The sequence below is a fragment of the Staurois parvus genome, unplaced genomic scaffold (genome assembly GCF_062004578.1).
Source record: "Staurois parvus isolate SC_StPar_1 unplaced genomic scaffold, SC_StPar_1.0 ptg000001l, whole genome shotgun sequence".
Classification (NCBI taxonomy): domain Eukaryota; kingdom Metazoa; phylum Chordata; class Amphibia; order Anura; family Ranidae; genus Staurois; species Staurois parvus.
In genome coordinates, this window is record NW_028317797.1 from 4,422,983 (window position 1) to 4,442,059 (window position 19,077).

Genomic DNA, 19,077 nt, shown 5'->3' on the forward strand with positions numbered 1-19,077 from the left:
CACGAGTCGCGCTGCAATTACTAATTGGTCCGGCAGTCTCCTGGGACCTGTGAAAGTTCCCAGGAGATTGTAGGAAGGAGGAGGGGGCCAAACTTCTGGCTCACTTCACCGCGGCAAACTGAGCCGGAAGTGGGAGCAGGTACCTGTCAAAACCAGGTAACCGCTCCCCCCAAAAAAGGCAGTGGGGGGGGAGGTAAATAACCGGAGCTTCCACTTTGGAGTGGAACTACGCATTAGGTAAAGGTAAAATGTTACTAATCCCAGGACCCTGCATTCACTCTACCTGATCTCCCACAGTACACAGAACATGAAAGTGCAACTATTTTAGTAAATATAAACTACTGTATGCCTTTTCTCATCAACAGTATATAGCAGTCTTGTGACTTCTATCAGTGTTCAGCAGAGTGCTGGTGAAAAATTGTAGGAGGAGTTCTCTTTCTGCTCTAGGAGGATGAAAAACCCCTGACCTCTGTCTGGACAGTGCTGGTTGGCCCTGTGCTGATCACATGCACTCTCCCAAAAAAAAAAAAACTCTCTAGCAATACACACTAAGCTGAGCATGTGCAGAATGGCTACGGTTCAGTCTGTCTTATCAGGAGATAAGACATGGACATTTGAACAAGAGGAGGAGCAGAGAAGTCAGGATCAAACAGCCTTTTTACGCAATGCAGAGGATTAACCCCTTACGTTCCACAGAGAGTATAACAAGCAGGCTTTACCGCATGTACAGACTGATTTCACTGTTGTGGGTAACCCCAAAAACATTTTATACCTTTTGGTAGCAGAAGACCTGTTGGAAAAAAGTTAAATTTTTATGTGCAACTCTTTATCAAACTTTTATTTTCAGGAAAAAAACACTAAAATAAATTTTAGTGCACACAAACGAAATATAATCCCCATTTTTTGTGTAAATATAAATGTTGAGACTGTGCCAGCTAAATATATACCAAACATGTCAGGCCTCAAAGCTGCATGTTCATGTAAATCAACAAAAAGTACAGTACTACTAATTTGTAACTTGGAGCCCAGTAAAAGTGATTGGACAGCTCTATAGATAATTATTACCAGAACGCCCGAGTACCAGGTAGCAGTACAAAACAGAAATGAGATTGCTGAGTTGCTTTTACTTGTTTTAACCACTTGACTGCCATGATGTGTAGGACACATGCTGACAGTCAAAAATGTTAAAGTTTATAAAAGCTGGATACATTTGTATACATATCTCATTGAGTCAGATTGTCCTCCTCCCTGCCTGCCTTCTAAGGCCTCATTCACACCTGGGCTTTGAACTTATGTGTCACAGTGTTTTGTGATGTCATTCATTTTGAATAGCTCCCCAAATCACTAACACAACGCACTGCAGTGCACTGTAAATAGATGTGACTGGTCTGTGCACTTTACTGTGTTGTGTTGAAAAGTGTGGCATGCAGCATCTTTGGTGCATTGCAGCCTATTCAAAATGAATAGGATTCTTAATGCAATGCACTTTTTTTAATGTGTATTAAAGCAATACCTTGGTTTAAACAGGCCCTAAGACAACTTCATGCAAAATTTCAGAGACAGAGCTTTTGATGTATTCTCTTCTCAGAAAATCCATAGTGTCTTGTAGAATGTAGATTGTAGAATATACCAGGAATTCATTCAGAAAGGAGCAGAACCGCATCCCTTTTTAGATATGTTTTATATGCACCATGAAGAATTAACAAAGTATCATATTCATGGATTTGGTAATAAATGGTAGGATGTTAGCTCACTCCAGATGCATGCTTGTATATAAAAAAAACTATCTTTGGACTTAAAGAAAATGTAAACCCAACATTTCATATTCCTGATATATTCCTGCTGTACTATGTCATTGTATGAAAAGGTATCCTATTCTCTTTGTATTGCTTCCTTTGTGTGAAGTCACTGGTGTTCTTGCCAGGTCCTCTGCTTTCCCATTAAAAACTGACCACACTAGGCCGGAGAGCAAAGTGTGGTCAGTTCTCTAGCTGTGCTGGGAACTTAGCTTGCTCTTCCCCATTCATCAGACATGTCCTGACACACTTTTCCTGCATAGCTATTTACTGGAAGAATCAGTGTGATGCTGTTTCCCCTACTCAGCTCTTATGCAGCTGAAAACAGAGGGTATGTGATCACTTATAAAAAAGGGAAAAAAGTTGTAAATAATGTTTTATATTTGTGTTAAACTGAATGGGTTGTTTTATAATGTGAGGGTTTGCATACACTTTAAAGGGTCTGCCCATCCAATGGAAAACTTGACAGAGTATGTTGGGTCTGCGGCACTCTCTGCATGTGGTCATGCATTACTGTCAGTTCTCCTATGTTCTATAAAAGATGCCAAAGAGGATCTTTTCTGTGTTGTTCTTGATGACTGCTAGAGCGATTATACCAAAACATTGGATGCCCCCCTCCTTATGTAATTTGGGGGAATGGTTGTAGGAAATGCAATATCTGCAAAGAAGGAACAAATCATTTGCCTCTTATATGATAGCTTGATGATTATTTTTTGGAAGTGTGGTCCCTGTAGAGATCTTTTTTGCCCAACTTCTAAATTCAGGGAGCTGTGTTAAATGGGGGTTTTATCTATAGAACATAGTGAACTAGAGGATGTTGGGGAGTAGGGGGGGGGGGTACGGGAATGGGGGGGAAGTACTGTATCTCTCGATGCAAAGGAAATTTTTTTCTTTCCTTTTTTTTCTCTTCCTCCCCTTTTGTGTGAATTGATTTAGGTGTGTTGTCACTATATGGAATGATAGTTTGGACAACAAAAGCTATACGCTGATAACACACGTTTTGTTCAGTTGGTCATATGATGTGTGACTTGTAAATAAAGAGATTTTGTGAAAGATTTAGATTTAAAATTTGATGAGAAATTTAATAAAAATGATATTTGTTAAAAAAAAAGCGATCAAAAGATAAGTTTTCACCCTTTGTTATACACATGAGACTACTGAGGCTGTTTTCAGATGAGTTCAGGTCTATGGAACTCTTTTTGGTAGGAATGTAAGTCAGAGAGGTTAGAGTTGGTCCAGATCACTATTGCCTTCTCCCAAAATAAGTTAGGAAACCACATAATCTGACGCCTCTCCTTTGTCTAGGAACACCCCTTCATTCATAAACTGGTATATTGTATTATGCCCTATTTTCCCAATTGCAGGCTGCTATTTTACCTTGCACTTTTTTTAATGATGCAATATATTTAGCATTGGTATCTGATTTTTCATACTTCTGTGTATTGAAAACCCCTTTCTAATGATTTAAACATCTTGCACGTTTGTAATAAAGTCAAACAACATTAAAGTAAATCCTCTTACTCTGCAGGGGCTCCAATTATATTTATTGCTTCTAACATCCAAGGGGTTAATGTGTAGCTGTCTTATTAAAGAAAATCCCTGATATATAATTCCTGTGTAAAGGCATCCTTTGGTCGGTGTAGCAGAAAGTTTAAGTATGAGGTTAGTAGTTATGTCACTTTATGACTTGCTACAGTGAACTTCATTAAATTTAACAAGCACAATAAAAAAACAATGTGATAATGCATCACTGCTTACCGTGTCTTGAACCATGGCTCTGCTGCACACGCTTGACATATTTATACCATTTCACAACTTCTTTTACCAGTACTTTGCAAAACAAAGCAACCCTCCTTACTTTCTGGCTGAGCATCATTAAATTGTATTTACAACAAAGGCTGTATTAGATCATTTTGTTTATTTTTAAGTTCTTTTTGTTTTCTTTTTCTTTCCTTTGGCAAATGACATGCCAGTTTGAATAGCTATTCCAAAATTAGATTGCATAAGAAGCTCCGCTAAACACTATTAATTAGCTTAATTACATAGTCACTTTTTATTTTTGAATGTATTACTTTATGAATTATATTTAGAACTTACTTATTAGGGTATCCCCATAGCTCCAAATATGGAAACATGTCAACAAGTTTACTTTTTTGTTAACGTGTGTGGCCACTCTGTCTTTTCAGAGAAAAAGGTCTGAATGAGAAAAAAACATAGGTTTTTCAATGCAGTTTTTAGTTTTGTTGCTGTGTGTAAACTGCGTTGTCACCTTGTATGATGGAATGAAACAAATGGACACTGACATAAATTTCAAAGGTAACAGGCACTTAGCTGAAAATATTCCACATTTCAAAAGCTACTTATGGTGATTGGGCTAAATGGTTAGCACTTCCACCTGGCAGCACATTGGTTCGAATCCCAACCATGGCACCACCTGCCTGGATGTTCTCCCTGTGCTTGCGTGGGTTTCCTCTGGGAAATCTGATTTCCTCCCACACTCCAAAGGCATGCTGGTAAGTTAATTGGCTCCCATCTAAATTTGCCCTAATATATGTATGAATGTGAGTTAGAGACCTTAGATTGTATTCTCCTTGAGGGTTAGGGACTGATGTGAATGTACAATATATACTGCTCCAAAAAATGAAAGGAACACTTTGAAAACACATCAGATCTCAATGGGGAAACATATCATGCTGAATATCTATACTGATATGGACTGGGTAATGTGTTAGGAATGTAAGAATGCCCCATCATTTGAAGGAAATGAAAAATATCAACCTACAGAGGACTGAATTCAAAGACACCCCGAAAATCAAAGTGAAAAAATGATCCAGCAGGCTAGTCCATTTTGCTGAAATTTCATTGCAGCAACTCAAAATGGTACTCAGTAGCTTGTATGGCCGCCACATGCTTGTATGCATGCCTGACAACATCAGAGCATGCTCCTAATGAGATGACGGATGGTGTCCTGGGGTTATTCCTCCCAGATCTGGACCAGGGCATCGCTGAGCTCCTCGACTGTCTGAGGTGCAACCTGGCAGCGTCGGATGGACCGAAACATGATATTCCAGAGGTGTTCTATTGGATTTAGGTAAGACAAGCGTGGGGGCCATTCAATGGTATCATTTCCTTCATCCTCCAGGAACTGCCTGCATACTCTCACCACATGAGGCCGGGCATTGCAATGCACCAGGAGGAACCCAGGGCCCAATGCACCAGCATAGGGTCTAACAATGGGTCCAAAGATTTCATCCCGATACCTAATGGCAGTCAGGGTGCCATTGTCTAGCCTGTAGAGATCTGTGTGTCCCTCCATGGATATGCCTTCCCAGACCATCACTGACCCACCACCAAAACGGTCATGCTGAATGATGTTACAGGCAACATAACGTTCTCCATGGCTTCTCTAGACCCGTTCACATCTGTCACATGTGCTCATTGTGAACCTGCTCTCATCTGTGAAAAGCACAGGGTGCCAGTGACGGACCTGCCAATTCTGGTGTTCAATGGCAAATGCCAATCGAGCTCTATGATGCCAGGCAATGAGCACAGGGTCCATTAGAGGATGTCGGGCCCTCTGGCCACCGTCATGAAGTCTGTTTCTGATTGTTTGGTCAGAGACATTCACACCAGTGGCCTGCTGGAGGTAATTTTGTAGGGCTCTGGCAGTGCTTACTCTGTTCCTCCTTGCACAAAGGAGCAGATATCGGTCCTGCTAATGGGTTAAGGACCTTCTACGGCCCTGTCCAGCTCTCCTAGAGTAATTGCCTGTCTCCTGGAATCTCCTCCATGCTCTTGAGACTGTGCTGGGAGACACAACAAACCTTCTTAGAATGGCACGTATTGATGTACCATCCTGGAGGAGTTGGACTGCCTGTGCAACCTCTGTAGGGTCCAGATATCGCCTCATGCTACCAGTAGTGACACTGACCCTAGCCAAATGCAAAACTATTAAAAAAAACAGTCAGAAAAGAAGAGTAGGGAAAAAAATGTCAGTGTCCTCCACCTGTAAAACCATTCCTGTGTTGGGAGATGTCTCATTGTTGGCCATCTAGTGTGCCTGTTGTTAATTTCATTAACACAAAAGCAGCTGAAACTGATTAACAACCCCCTCTGCTACTTAACTAACCAGATCAATATCCCAGGAGTTTAAATGATGCTATACTCTGATTAAAAAGTGTTTAATTTTTTTGAGCAGCGTATATATATGTAAAGCACTGCATAAATTGATGGTGCTTTTATAAGTACCTGTAATAAATAAATAAGATGAACCTGCCACTTTGCTTGCTCAACACCACTTCCTCTGCTACTAATACACCTAACATTCTCTAGCAGCAATCAAAAAGCTCCTAAATAACCACACAAAAAAACACTACTTCCTCCCTAGGAAGTGAATAATTAATTTTGTTAATTTTTTGTGATGAACTTCTAAATGTACCCAATCTATCTCAAAATTTCACATAATCTAATCCATCCACCTAGTCTGATATATTGATAATTAAATAATGAATCACCCAAACAATATATAATCAAAAATATTCAACCAATGAAAAATGAAAAAAAATAAAAAGAATGAAAAAATATATTCAACCAATGAAAAATAAAATAACAAAAAATATATATAAATGTCCAAGTCCCCAAAAGAAAGTTCTTTTATGTGTTCCGTGAGGCAAAACGATCCTAAGACTCCTTGATATCCTCAAAGGAAAAGAAAAAAAATCATAGTGTAATACCCTAATATAAGTAAAAACACTTCACTCTGTGCCAACTCAAATCACATCAAAAAAACAGTGAGAAATCAATAAAGTAAAAATAAACGTGAGAAATCGTGATCACTCCAATCACAAGTGAAAGGTGATACTAGATACCAGTACCCTTATTACTCCAGCCAAAAATTGATGCTAAATACCATTACCCTCTTAAAACATATTCAGGCATATATTGTAACACAGGAAAGGTATTTCTCCATCTTCCTTATCTCGGGGTGTTCCTCATATAGATAAAGAAAGGCTCTTTCAGGCAGATTCCATAAAAAGATACAAATTTTAATCCACACTTACATGTAAAAAAAACGATATCCAGCTCTCAGTACTGAACATTGCAATCTCAGGTTGAAAACCAATAGTTTCCAACCGACAAAATGGCCGCGGCGACACTTCCGGTTAGCGTGCGTGCGTAATGACGTCACTCCCCTAACGCGTTTCGTCACTTCCGGACTTCATCTGAAGGCCCTTCAGATGAAGTCCGGAAGTGACGAAACGCGTTAGGGGAGTGACGTCATTACGCACGCACGCTAACCGGAAGTGTCGCCGCGGCCATTTTGTCGGTTGGAAACTATTGGTTTTCAACCTGAGATTGCAATGTTCAGTACTGAGAGCTGGATATCGTTTTTTTACATGTAAGTGTGGATTAAAATTTGTATCTTTTTATGGAATCTGCCTGAAAGAGCCTTTCTTTATCTATATGAGGAACACCCCGAGATAAGGAAGATGGAGAAATACCTTTCCTGTGTTACAATATATGCCTGAATATGTTTTAAGAGGGTAATGGTATTTAGCATCAATTTTTGGCTGGAGTAATAAGGGTACTGGTATCTAGTATCACCTTTCACTTGTGATTGGAGTGATCACGATTTCTCACGTTTATTTTTACTTTATTGATTTCTCACTGTTTTTTTGATGTGATTTGAGTTGGCACAGAGTGAAGTGTTTTTACTTATATTAGGGTATTACACTATGATTTTTTTTCTTTTCCTTTGAGGATATCAAGGAGTCTTAGGATCGTTTTGCCTCACGGAACACATAAAAGAACTTTCTTTTGGGGACTTGGACATTTATATATATTTTTTGTTATTTTATTTTTCATTGGTTGAATATATTTTTTCATTCTTTTTATTTTTTTTCATTTTTCATTGGTTGAATATTTTTGATTATATATTGTTTGGGTGATTCATTATTTAATTATCACTATATCAGACTAGCTGGATGGATTAGATTATGTGAAATTTTGAGATAGATTGGGTACATTTAGAGGTTCATCGCAAAAAATTAACAAAATTAATTCTCTAGCAGCAGTAGTACTGTATAAGCTTGATGTCAGAGCTTTTTGCAGGGCTAAGAACCTTCCCTCTGTGAGAATGGTTAGGTCATGCAAGTGACTGCTGGGGCAGTGAAGCTAGGGACACTGAGATAGCTAGGGACACTTAGATCCATGATGGTCATTGCTGGGGACACTGAGATCTGCTGTTGGCTGGAAGATCTATTGTTGCTGCTGCAAATTTATTGTTGCTGCAGGCACGGGAATCTGTTGGTGCTGCCAGGGGATTTATTACTGCGCTGGCTGTGGGATATAATGTTGCTGCTGTGTGGTCTATTGTTGTTGGTAGGAATCTAATTTTGCTGCTGGAGGATCATTTTTGATGCTGAGGAATTTATTTTAGGGGATTTGCTGTTGCTGTTGGAGAAGTTGTTGTTGCTGCTGGGGGATCTATATTCTTAAAGAGGCCAGTGCTGGGAAGTGGGTAGGGGGAAGGAGTCAAGGGTAACCAGGGGGAGAATATCTGTACCTATTCTCAGAGAAAAAAAGCCCTTCTAATTTACACCTGCTTAGATGTGCACAACCTATTGCATTAGGGTATGCACCCCAAAGCACAAACACACGAGTGTGTGCGTGTGTATATATATATATATATATATATATATATATATATATATACACACACATACAGTATATACACATACACACCCATATAGTATACACATGCATATACGTATGTACATCACATACAGTATATACACACACATACAGTATATACACCTACACATGTATATACACACACACACATATATATATATATATATATATACACAAATAAAGTATACACACATATGTACAGTTTATACACATCCTTCTTCCTTTGTGTATGGAGGGCACTGGGCATCCCTCACTTAGGTATGCCACTGACTACATGTGCTCAGCCCAGCTTACATTCTCCTGGTAGGCTGAAGTCTGTCCCACACTGCAGGCTGTGTTTACTCTCCTGCCTGCTCCACTTGCCGGCATCTCCAGTTGTAAAGTGAAATAAGGCGCACTGGGGAAAGGAGCACATACAGTGGCGTTCCCATTGGCTGAGGAAGCAGCAGAGAGGAAGAGCAATTGTACCTTGGGATTTTTACATACACTGCGTGGTTGGCAACCCTGGAGATTAGGGTGTGCCTGGGCACACCCAGCACAACCCTGTGCATGGCTATGTACACCCGTTTAATATTTATATCCATCAATATTATATTCATGGCTGTGTACTAGCACAGGTGGCATAGCATAACATGAAAATGTCATCTACAGATGTTATTTGTTCTATTGTTATAGATGTAGCTGCTATGAGGTATTTAGATGTGATAAGTCATTGTTTTATTTAAAGTAGCAACTTCTGTATTAATATTTAGAAATTATAGGTAGAATTCTGATATAATATTATTTCACAGCCAACAATTAGAATTTGTAATTCAAAGTAAGTATTTATATAATGAGTGTGGGGGGATAGTAGCAAAATAGTATCGGGGGGGATAGTATCAACATTTGACCTATATTGTTATGTATCCTTTTGATATGGATTTAACTGCTTAGGGATAATTAGATTTAATTGTTTATTGCTGAATGTATTCAATGATTTATTTATATTATTTTAACTAACATGTATTCATGTACACTTTTATAACTTTCTCTATTAGCTGTTTTACCCACCCCATTGTCCTTTTTTCACAGGAAAGAAATTGGGAGAAAAGACATCAACAAATTCATGATAGGGATACAGACCAGCTTTGTAGTCATGCAGAAGAAAATACACGTTTTTACAAGCAGATCCTACTAAAGTCACGTAAGCATTTATTTTTAATATGTTTATGTATCTGCCAAATAAAAATGTTCTCCTTCTGTGACCTTAAACTGCCTGCAAAGTATAGTTGTTAAAGTTCTGGGCTAGTTCAGAGTAAAGAGCAAATAAAGCCGTGCCAAGCATAATAAACATGGGGGGATGCAATAATAACATATCTCCTTAAATTAATATAAATCAGCCAGAAAAAGTATAGCGGATTGCCTATTGGTTATTATAACTGACTGAATTTTGGAGATTGCTCTGTGTGTTAAAACTACAATTCTGACAAAATTAATATTGTCTAAATAAAACAGGTGTGTATTTTTACTTGAACTTGGGTCTTTTCTTTCCATGAAATAGTTCCTTGTAAGACAGATTGGTAACTGATGTTCTTTCTTCATGTACAGGATGACTGGTCTTGTATCCACCGCCTGTAGATATCTCAGCAGTCATTCTAATTTTCCCCACTGTATCCGAAACTAGAAAAAAAGATGCAAAATTCCACTAAAAAGTACAAATTCCACTCAGTATGTACATGCTGAATGTTAACATGATTTTTAAAACTGTTTGCACTTGTTGGGCATATCTAATAAGGTGAAGCAAAGTGTAATGACTGCACTACATGGAAAATGATTAAATCTGATTGGGTGTCATGGGCTACTGCACTTCACCCTGCCTTACAATACACATCTGTGTATTTTCATTTACATTTTCGTTTACTAAATGCAGAAATAAGGCTACCCAGGGCATTTTGCCACTCTGCGTAAATGCACTAAATTGGATTCCACTGTTGCTAAATTAGGGCTGTGGGGACAGTGGAAGGTAAAATGCTGATTGGTTACTTAGCATTACTGCAGTTTATATATTGCTCTAGCATTGTAAGACGTGTTTACTTTGTTAATTGACATTTTCATAATGCAATAGCATCTTTATATCAAGCCTACTACTCAAAAAGCATTTACCAGCTAACTCCATCCACCACTAATATTTCAGCTTGCACGTTCCTGACAAATTGAAACACAAACTACCTTTTCATGCCTTTTGGAGACTTGGTTGGCTCAATGCTGCTCAAAAGTTACACCGAGTATAATGTCATGCTTCCCAATAGATTCTCTTTTAGTGAAGTTACCCTTTATGCACACCCTCACCCTATCTATAATGGATGTGTTAATACTTACCTGCTGCCCCGGTCCTCAGATCTTCATTGTGACCAGGAGTGGACTGACAACTCATGGGGCCCCCGGGCAAAAGGGGATCATGGGGCCCCTGTGTCCTTGCCCAAACTCCAAAAAGCCTATGAAAAAGGTACCAGGGGCATCTCATGGGGCCCCCTACTGACCCCTGGCCCTCGGGCAGTGACCGAGTTTCCAAATGGTCAGTCCGCCCCAGACTGTGACCCTGTCCAGTGATGCACAGCCTCAAAACAGTCTCAGTCAGGTCATTTGCCTGGGAAGATTGGTTATTTTGCCAGTTAACAGAATATACAGTAAGGTAAACAGTTATTATACTTTTACATTGACTTGCAGGAGATAGGCTTGACCACAAGGACGGGATGTCAGCTCTGGATGCCTTGAACCAAACTGCAGCTGCCTATGCTTCAGCAATTAAGCTTCAACCAAAGAACCCCAGGTTCCATTTTCTTCTTGCCATGGCCTTGGAAGAGTTATATTATGCTGCAGAAATCTATGGGTTACGGAAAAAAGTAAGTGTGACTTCTGTAGGCTTATGTACAGTGCATCAACAAACGATTTTCAATACATGTAGAAAAACTAGCACACAAAACAAATTGTTTGTATTAAAGCAACCCTGTCGCTAAAACGTATTGTTAAAATCTTTGTTACTTTTAAAATAAATCAAATATTCTTGTTTCCTGGTGCCTGCACATCAAAATATTGCTCCAATGTAGTGAAAGCATTAATGAACCCACTGGCAAACCAATACTTCTGGAAGTGTCAATTTCCTGGGTCCCTCACAGCTCTTACTGGTTCCTCCTTCCTATTTCATCTAAGTAGCAATCTAGCACAGGAAGCTAAATCATCTGCTGAGAACATTAGCACTGAGAAAACCCATTCCCTGCTACTGTGCATCTTCCAACAGGCATAGTTCAGCACTCTACAGTGGTAGTTATTATTATTATGCAGGATTTATATAGCACTAACAGTTTGCGCAGCACTTTAAATTATAAAGGGAAACAGTGCAATTACAATACAGTTAAATACTGAAGGAATAAGAGAGCCCTGCTCAAGGAGCTTACAATCTAAAGGGAGGGGGAGGTGGTACAAAAGGTAATGGCTGCAAGGAATGATTTGATAGAAGTGACTCCAGTACAGTTCTTAGTGGCGTGGGCTTCCCTGAATAAATGAGTTTTCAAAGATCACCTAAAGACAGACAGGGTAGAAGCTTACCTAAAACGTGATTGTAAGAGGTCTTCAGCTTATTTTCAATAACATGGGTTATATGCTTTGAAATAAATATCTATGAACCTACATGCTCACAAGAGTAGCAAGAATCATCTATTAATACTTTATACCAGTGGTCTCCAAACTGTGGCCCTGGGGCCGGATACAGCCCTTTGCTTGCCTTTATCCGGCCCTTGGGGCAATATCCCTCCCACTGACACCTACAGTGGGGCATCATTTTTGCCACTAATACCAACAATGAGGCACTATTCCTTCAATTGACACCAAGGATGCAGCACTATTCCCCTTACTAACACCAAATACTCCACCTGATACTAAAGATGGTTCATTGTTTACTCTCACTGATGCCAGGACATCTACTCCAAGTGACCATAATCTGGCCCCCCAAAAGCCTTATGAACAGTAAACTGGTCTTTTGTTTAAATGTTTGGAGACCTCTGCCTTATACCATTGTCAGATCTTTGATTTGTACCTCTTTTAAAACTGATTATAGTCACCCATAGACAGGCACATCTTGTGGTTATTAGGAGACCTTTCTGTCTCCAAAGAGATTGCCAAGAGTTTGATATTGCCAAATCAGTCACTCCTGACTTTCATGCTTCAACATGCAGCATTTGCTTCCTTTGTGACATTTTTTTAAGGCCATGGTTATATCAACAAATTTACCATAGATAGACCAAGATATTTTCCAACATGCTAGAAATTTTTTTCTGCTAGCCCAAGCTCAGGACTTGCCAGGCTGCATTTCATAGGGTTGATGGACAGGTGTGCAGTATTTACAACTATTTACAACTATATCTCCTAGATTGTAAGCTCCAAGGAGCAGGGCCCTCCTATCCCTCTTGTATTGAACTGTATTGTTGCTGTATTGTCTCCTGTTATATTGTAAAGCGCTGAGCAAACTGTTGGCGCTATATAAATCCTGTATAATAATATCATAATATAAAAAAATAAATAAATACACAAAACAATATAAACGCGCCATTCACTTTCTTATAACCTTTATTAATTTAGCAAAATACTATATACAGCATGTTATAACAACATACACACCCAACAGGATAAAACATCCCCATATGTGCTAATCTCACATATGGTTGTTTTCTAAATTAATAAATGTTATCAAAAACGTCACAGGTGCCTTAAGTTACCAGAACGTACCCACCCCTTCCTCTTGTTATTGGAGAAAGGAAGTATTTCTTATACTATTCCCCTTGGGACGTGAGTGTTTTATTTTTTTTTCTGTATGTATGTACACCCACAAAAAATGTTTTTTTAAATAATTTAGAAAAATTAGGAAAATAATCTGCAAGACATTTGCTGTCATACAATAAACTACATTCTAGAGTCACCTCTCTATACTATTCTATTCATTTCCACAAATGATACATTTAAATAAAGAATACAAACAAAAAACAAACAGAATGACTTAAAACATAACCCCCCCCCATTCCCAGCATCATTTACTTATCTTTCCTTCACCCCCCAGCACTCTATTCAGCTCCAGGAACCAAAGGAAAGACCTGGCAAAATTGGGTATGGAAGAGCATGTGGCTTACTCCATGTGACAGCGATGGGCTAATGTCACATAATACTATGCTGGGAACTAGATTCTTAAAGACAGTAACCAGCAGGAACAGAACTGTAACATGTTGTAATTAAAAAAACTCTTTTAAGTCACTGCACTCTACATTCCCGTTAGGAAGCCTTCCCCTCAATTTGTGTCCTGATGACCACTGTCTCTGTGAAAAAAAATGAGTAGTCATCCCCCCATGGGGACCTAGCAGAGGTTAATTTTCTCTTGCCCATACTATGAAACAAAAGTGATTTTATATTGCTGTTCTAAAGCTGGCCATACACTAGTAGATCTTCAAACCAACTTTCCTAGACCGGCCGCACAGATGTGAACCAGGAGTAAGTGTAAATAACTGTCACGTACCTGATTGGAGACTGAATTGACAAGGTCGGCCTCACTTGTGTCACTAGTCCTGACCCCGCTGAGGTTGGAACAGAGGGAGTCTGGGGACAAGGGGGAAAAGAGCGCCAGTGGTTTGCTTGTGGCTCTTGCGGATGATGGCCTTGGTAGGCAGGGTATCAGTTGCTTAGGGTACTGCAGCGATAGCCCCGGCAGATTCGGTGGATTGCCAGATGCACGGCAGAGCCAGGTATGCAGCCAGGAAACAGGACTGGAGCGGAGTTGCAGGATAGCCAGGGTCATAACAGTCGGGCAGCGTGGTACCGAATCAGAGGGAGAAGCCAAAGTCAGGATCAGAGCCAAAGTCGGGAACCAGGGACAGAGAGTCAGAAACAAGCTGGGTCAGCAACAAGGAACACGTATAGGAACAGGAAGGACACAGGGGGGAAGCTGAAGACCAGTCAGCACTGAATCAGCACCGAGGTGCTCTTTAAATAGCCCGCCCAGTGCTGACAGGCACGCCTGGGTCCTAGTGCCTGCCCGGCGCCGTCATTGGTGACAGGTGCGCCTGGGTCCTAGTGCCCGCCTGCATGCATGCTTTGTCGGAATCCTAGGCATGCGCAGATTCATGCGCTGCGGCAATCTTCTCGTTCCCTGATAATAACTCTCTGGTCAGGCTGTACTGGAAACAATCTTGTTTGGGGAAAACCCCCCCTCTAACTTCCAGAAGAATCTAAAGATTCACAGAGGGAAGTCTAGTATGGGGTGTACAACTAGGGTATGTGCACACCAATTTTTAGTTAAGGAATTATAAGTGAAAGAGAAGCAAAGAAGAGAAAAAGGTAAAAAGAGAGGAAAAAGTGAAGGAGGAACAGAAAGAAGAGAAGGAGGAAAGTAAGAAAGGGTCTAGCCATGCCTAGGCCACACCCCTATTTTGTTTGCTTTTATCTCTCGATTTTGGAATGAATGGATTTTCCCAAATTAAAACCACATAGACTGTTAGAAATTTGTTCAATACATTTTTTTTTCATTCTGCTCCTTTTCCAGTTTTCTTGTCACTGCAGTTGAAAACTAACTTCAATTTCAACCCACTATTGGTTGGAAAATCGAGCAAATGTACTTTAAACAAACATTTCAAATAAAATTCTACTAGTGTATGGCCAGCTTAAAGCAATTCTAAAGGTTAATTTGGGGGGGGGGGAAATAACAAACATGCTATACTTACCTAAGGTGTGCAGTGGTTCTGCACAGAGCAGCATGGATCCTCCTCTTTTTGGGTCCTCACTCCTGTCGGGTCCCCTACAGCAAGCAGCTTGCTATCGGGGCACCTGCTGCTCCGTGTGTCCATTCACACACGGAGCTGTGGCTTGGCCCCACCCCCTCTCTTCATTGGCTGACTGGCTGTGATTGACAGCAGCGGGAGCCAATGGCTCCCGCTTGCTGTCTCAGCCAATGAAGAGGCAGAGACCCGGGACAGTCAAGGCTGTTATTCACATTGCTGGATCGCGATGAGGCTCAGGTAAATATTAGGGGGACTGCATGAAGGTAAAAAACCTTGAGCCTTTACAACCACTATAACTCTTCGTCACTCTACAGCAAAAAACTTGGATGAAGTTCTATTTTTACCACCATAATCTTTAAAAACAGCCTTTTGTCAAATTGCCCCATTCAGTCACCCTGCAGGCTTTTTTATTATGACATGGTACCATAAGCCAATTGCAGTGGCACAATGCAACCAATCAGAATTCTTTAAATGATCTGAATTCAGTAGACCTAAATCTGATTACTAGGTATGGACTACTACAGTTTACCTGTCCTAATTAAATTAAGTTTAGTGATGTCCAGTCATCCTTTGAAGTACAATTATCTGTAATGTAGAACAAAGCAAGTGATATTTTTATTTTTATTTTCATTAGCCACTTGCATTTTCATTTCTGGCAATGAACTATTTAATTTACTGTACACATTTCTTTCTCCTCATATCAGAGCAGTTTTTTTGGCTACGTGAAAAGGTGACACTTTCTCTGACCTTCTATTCATCTTGAAATTGTTACGCTTGTATATTAAATAAAATATTATAGCTATGCAGCATAAAGGATTTCAAAGTCAAAGCATATAAGTAATCCAGAAGATCAACATCAAACATTCTTAATTGCTGCTCCGTGTAAGAAAATGTAATCCAGACGTGGAGACCTCTCTGCTGTGCTCCCTGATTAAAGAGCTTTTGAAATAACAGATATACTGCTCAGATCTCCCTTGAGATAAGGTTTCCAGTGTAAATCACAAAGGCATAGCCACTTGTCAGTTACATAAAATAACAGGATGCGGTCAGGTACTGGGATGGATCAACTTTCCATAAGCCCCGCACTTTCTATGTAGTACAAAAGAAAAAACAGTCTTTATCTGCAGAAGCCTGGCAGTGCTTTGTCCCAGAAATTCATACAATGTTTATATCGTCATGTTTTCACAAGTGTCTGGTTGCAAATAAGGTCTTTCCTTTAGCTATTCCTTTCAGGAAGAAACATCAGGTAGATGATGAATCTTGTAAGTCAATGACATGTAGGCCAAGGGCTTATGTTAAGTGTTCTGCACATAGGGCTGTGTTGAAGTCAATATTGCATGATATACAGAGGGTGCAACTGGTTGTGGTACCATAACCTAGTGTTTTTGACAACCTGGACACACCAGAGGATTACTTTTTTACACCCCTGCTTGTCTATGTCAAAATAATGTTTTTGTATTAATCATCAAGGCATCATAACCTGACAGATTTTGGTGAGGAATGCTACAAAGAACCAGGGGCGGACTGACCATTCGAACACTCCGGCACTGCCTGAGGGCCCAGGGTCAGTAGGGGGCCCCATGAGATGCCCCTGGTACCTTTCATTGGCTTTTTCATAGGCTTTTTTGGGTATTGGTGAGGACACAGGGGCCCCATGATCCCCTATTGCCCGGGGGCCCCATGAGTTGTCAGTCCGCCCCTGCAAAGAACCAATGAACCAGTGTGTAGCACAGCAGAGCCCACCTTACCATAACCTGTTGGGTTATACTTTCTCATTGTTCCCCAAGCCCTATAAAGAATTGCTTCCAGTACTTCACTTGACGATGGACAACCAGCCTGAAGCAGCTTTATGTAGTTTGGAATAAATGGCTTTGATAAAACTAGGCTGTATCTGTGCTATAGACCTACAGTTTTAGATGTACAGTTATTCCAGGGGATGATTTGAATGGCTCTGTCCACTATTTTATGAGGAAATAATCTCTTGTAGCCACTTCCTCTAGTTGGGCTGCTAGGTTAAATTTAGATTTTGGCTTCAGTGTATTGAGTAGGGCAGTGAATGATTGTTTTGTTTTGTTCAGGATATCCTGAGCCAAGAGTCTGATTCCTCTCACTTGCCCCTGAAATAAGTTTTCAGAGTATAGGGCAGGGAGATTCAAATGAACAGTGTGAACATTTATCAAGTCCCAGCCACAGTCTGGATGGAGGCATCCAAAAGGTGGCTGGGAAGGTTATAAAAGTTTAGGAAGCCTTGCCAAAGTGTTCTTTGTTTCTCCAGGGAGAGCTCCAGGTGTCATAAGGCTGCTGTCCCTGGAGGAAGCTTTACAAGATAACAAATTGTAATCTGGGCCTGCTGGGCTGAGAGCCTTGAGGAGAATGCCAATGGATGTTTGCTTGAGGGCACTGAAGTCCTGGTCTGGTCTTGTTATCTCCCTCACTGAGGATCTACTTGTTGATCCTGGGTGTCAGACAGCTCCTGGGGCACTGTGAGTAAAGACCTTGCTGTGCACTATTAAAAGTGCCAGAAGGAAACTAAGTGCCAGAGGTTGATATGTGAACTGTTGGTTTAGGGTCCTAGATATACTGGCCATTTCCTGTTACCTCCAAAAAAGCTGCTACTGGGAGATTAGAGAAGTGTATCCTCCTATTGTTGCTACTGATCAGTTTGGAATATTCTGTGACCCTAAACTTTTCTCCTGTTAACATTCTTCGGCAATAAACACTAAAAAGACATCCTCTAGACTGAGCCTGAATTGTGAAATGTGCATGGGAACTGTGCTTGTGTGACTGGCAGCTCTATACTATTGTGGGAGACCATATATTCTCAGTGGCCCTTCCAGGGGTACACACCACACCCCTCTTTTTAGAATATCTAATGAATGAGAAATGTGAATACCTTCTGTTCTAAGAAGGTTGTACTGTGTTATGCAGTGATAATCATGAAATTAAACAAAAAGTAATAAAGTTTCAGAAAAGAAAGAAAGACAGCATTTTTTCTTTTTTGGACTTGTCATAGATATAAACATCCCAGTGAGAAAAAATAACATTTCCGGTGTTTGATAGAATTGTGATTTGATAGTGGCAAGCCAGCGGGGTATTAAATTATAGTAACATGTTACTCTAAACAGTGGTAACTTGACAATATGTAAGCAAAAAATGGCAATCCCGGGAATGCATGCCCTACAAATCGGCAATCGGTACATAATATAATATTAGTCAACAAACAGTTAATTCTTACAATATGCAGCAAACAAAAGGGCAATCATTGTAATAGATGAACAACAAACAGGCAATCATTATACATGGGCCACAAACAGGCAATCATTGCAATATGAGGGCAGCAGACGGTAATTGTGACAATATGTGGGCAACAAATGGGCAGTTGTGAAATCATACAGTAAATAACAGTGAAAATATGAAAATACTTGGAGGCCAGTCAGTGGGAACAAAGCTTTATGGTCAATGAGAATAATGGTTTTTAAAATGGTTGTCAGTAGGGAGAAATGTATTTTTCATTGGTGGTCAATGTCAGTGGCTGCATCTTGTGCAGAGTGCACTAATCACTCCACTCTGGGAATACTGCTGCCTTCCCACTTACCGGATGGGAACTAATATAACTTAATTTCCCCTCTTCTATGCTATTATTGGTTGTTTGAGCATTGGGGTGGCATCTTAGAACAAACCATACTCCATTCTATTAAATGGCTGAGCAGGAACATTTAAGTAGGTACAAAAGAAATACTATATAAGCAACTCCTGCTAGATTGTGCTTCAAGGCCATGTGACTTTTAGAC

The 19,077-nt window shown here is 40.1% G+C and overlaps 1 protein-coding gene across 1 annotated transcript in view; it reads left to right on the forward strand.

Moving 5' to 3' along the window:
- LOC149474751 (uncharacterized) overlaps positions 1–19,077 on the forward strand; it is an 80,320-nt gene that overhangs the window by 16,935 nt on the left and 44,308 nt on the right. The window contains exons 8-9 of the mRNA XM_089654198.1: positions 9,561–9,672; positions 11,196–11,371. Coding sequence (XP_089510324.1) covers positions 9,561–9,672; positions 11,196–11,371 — 288 coding nt within the window. The remainder of the gene's footprint in view (positions 1–9,560; positions 9,673–11,195; positions 11,372–19,077) is intronic.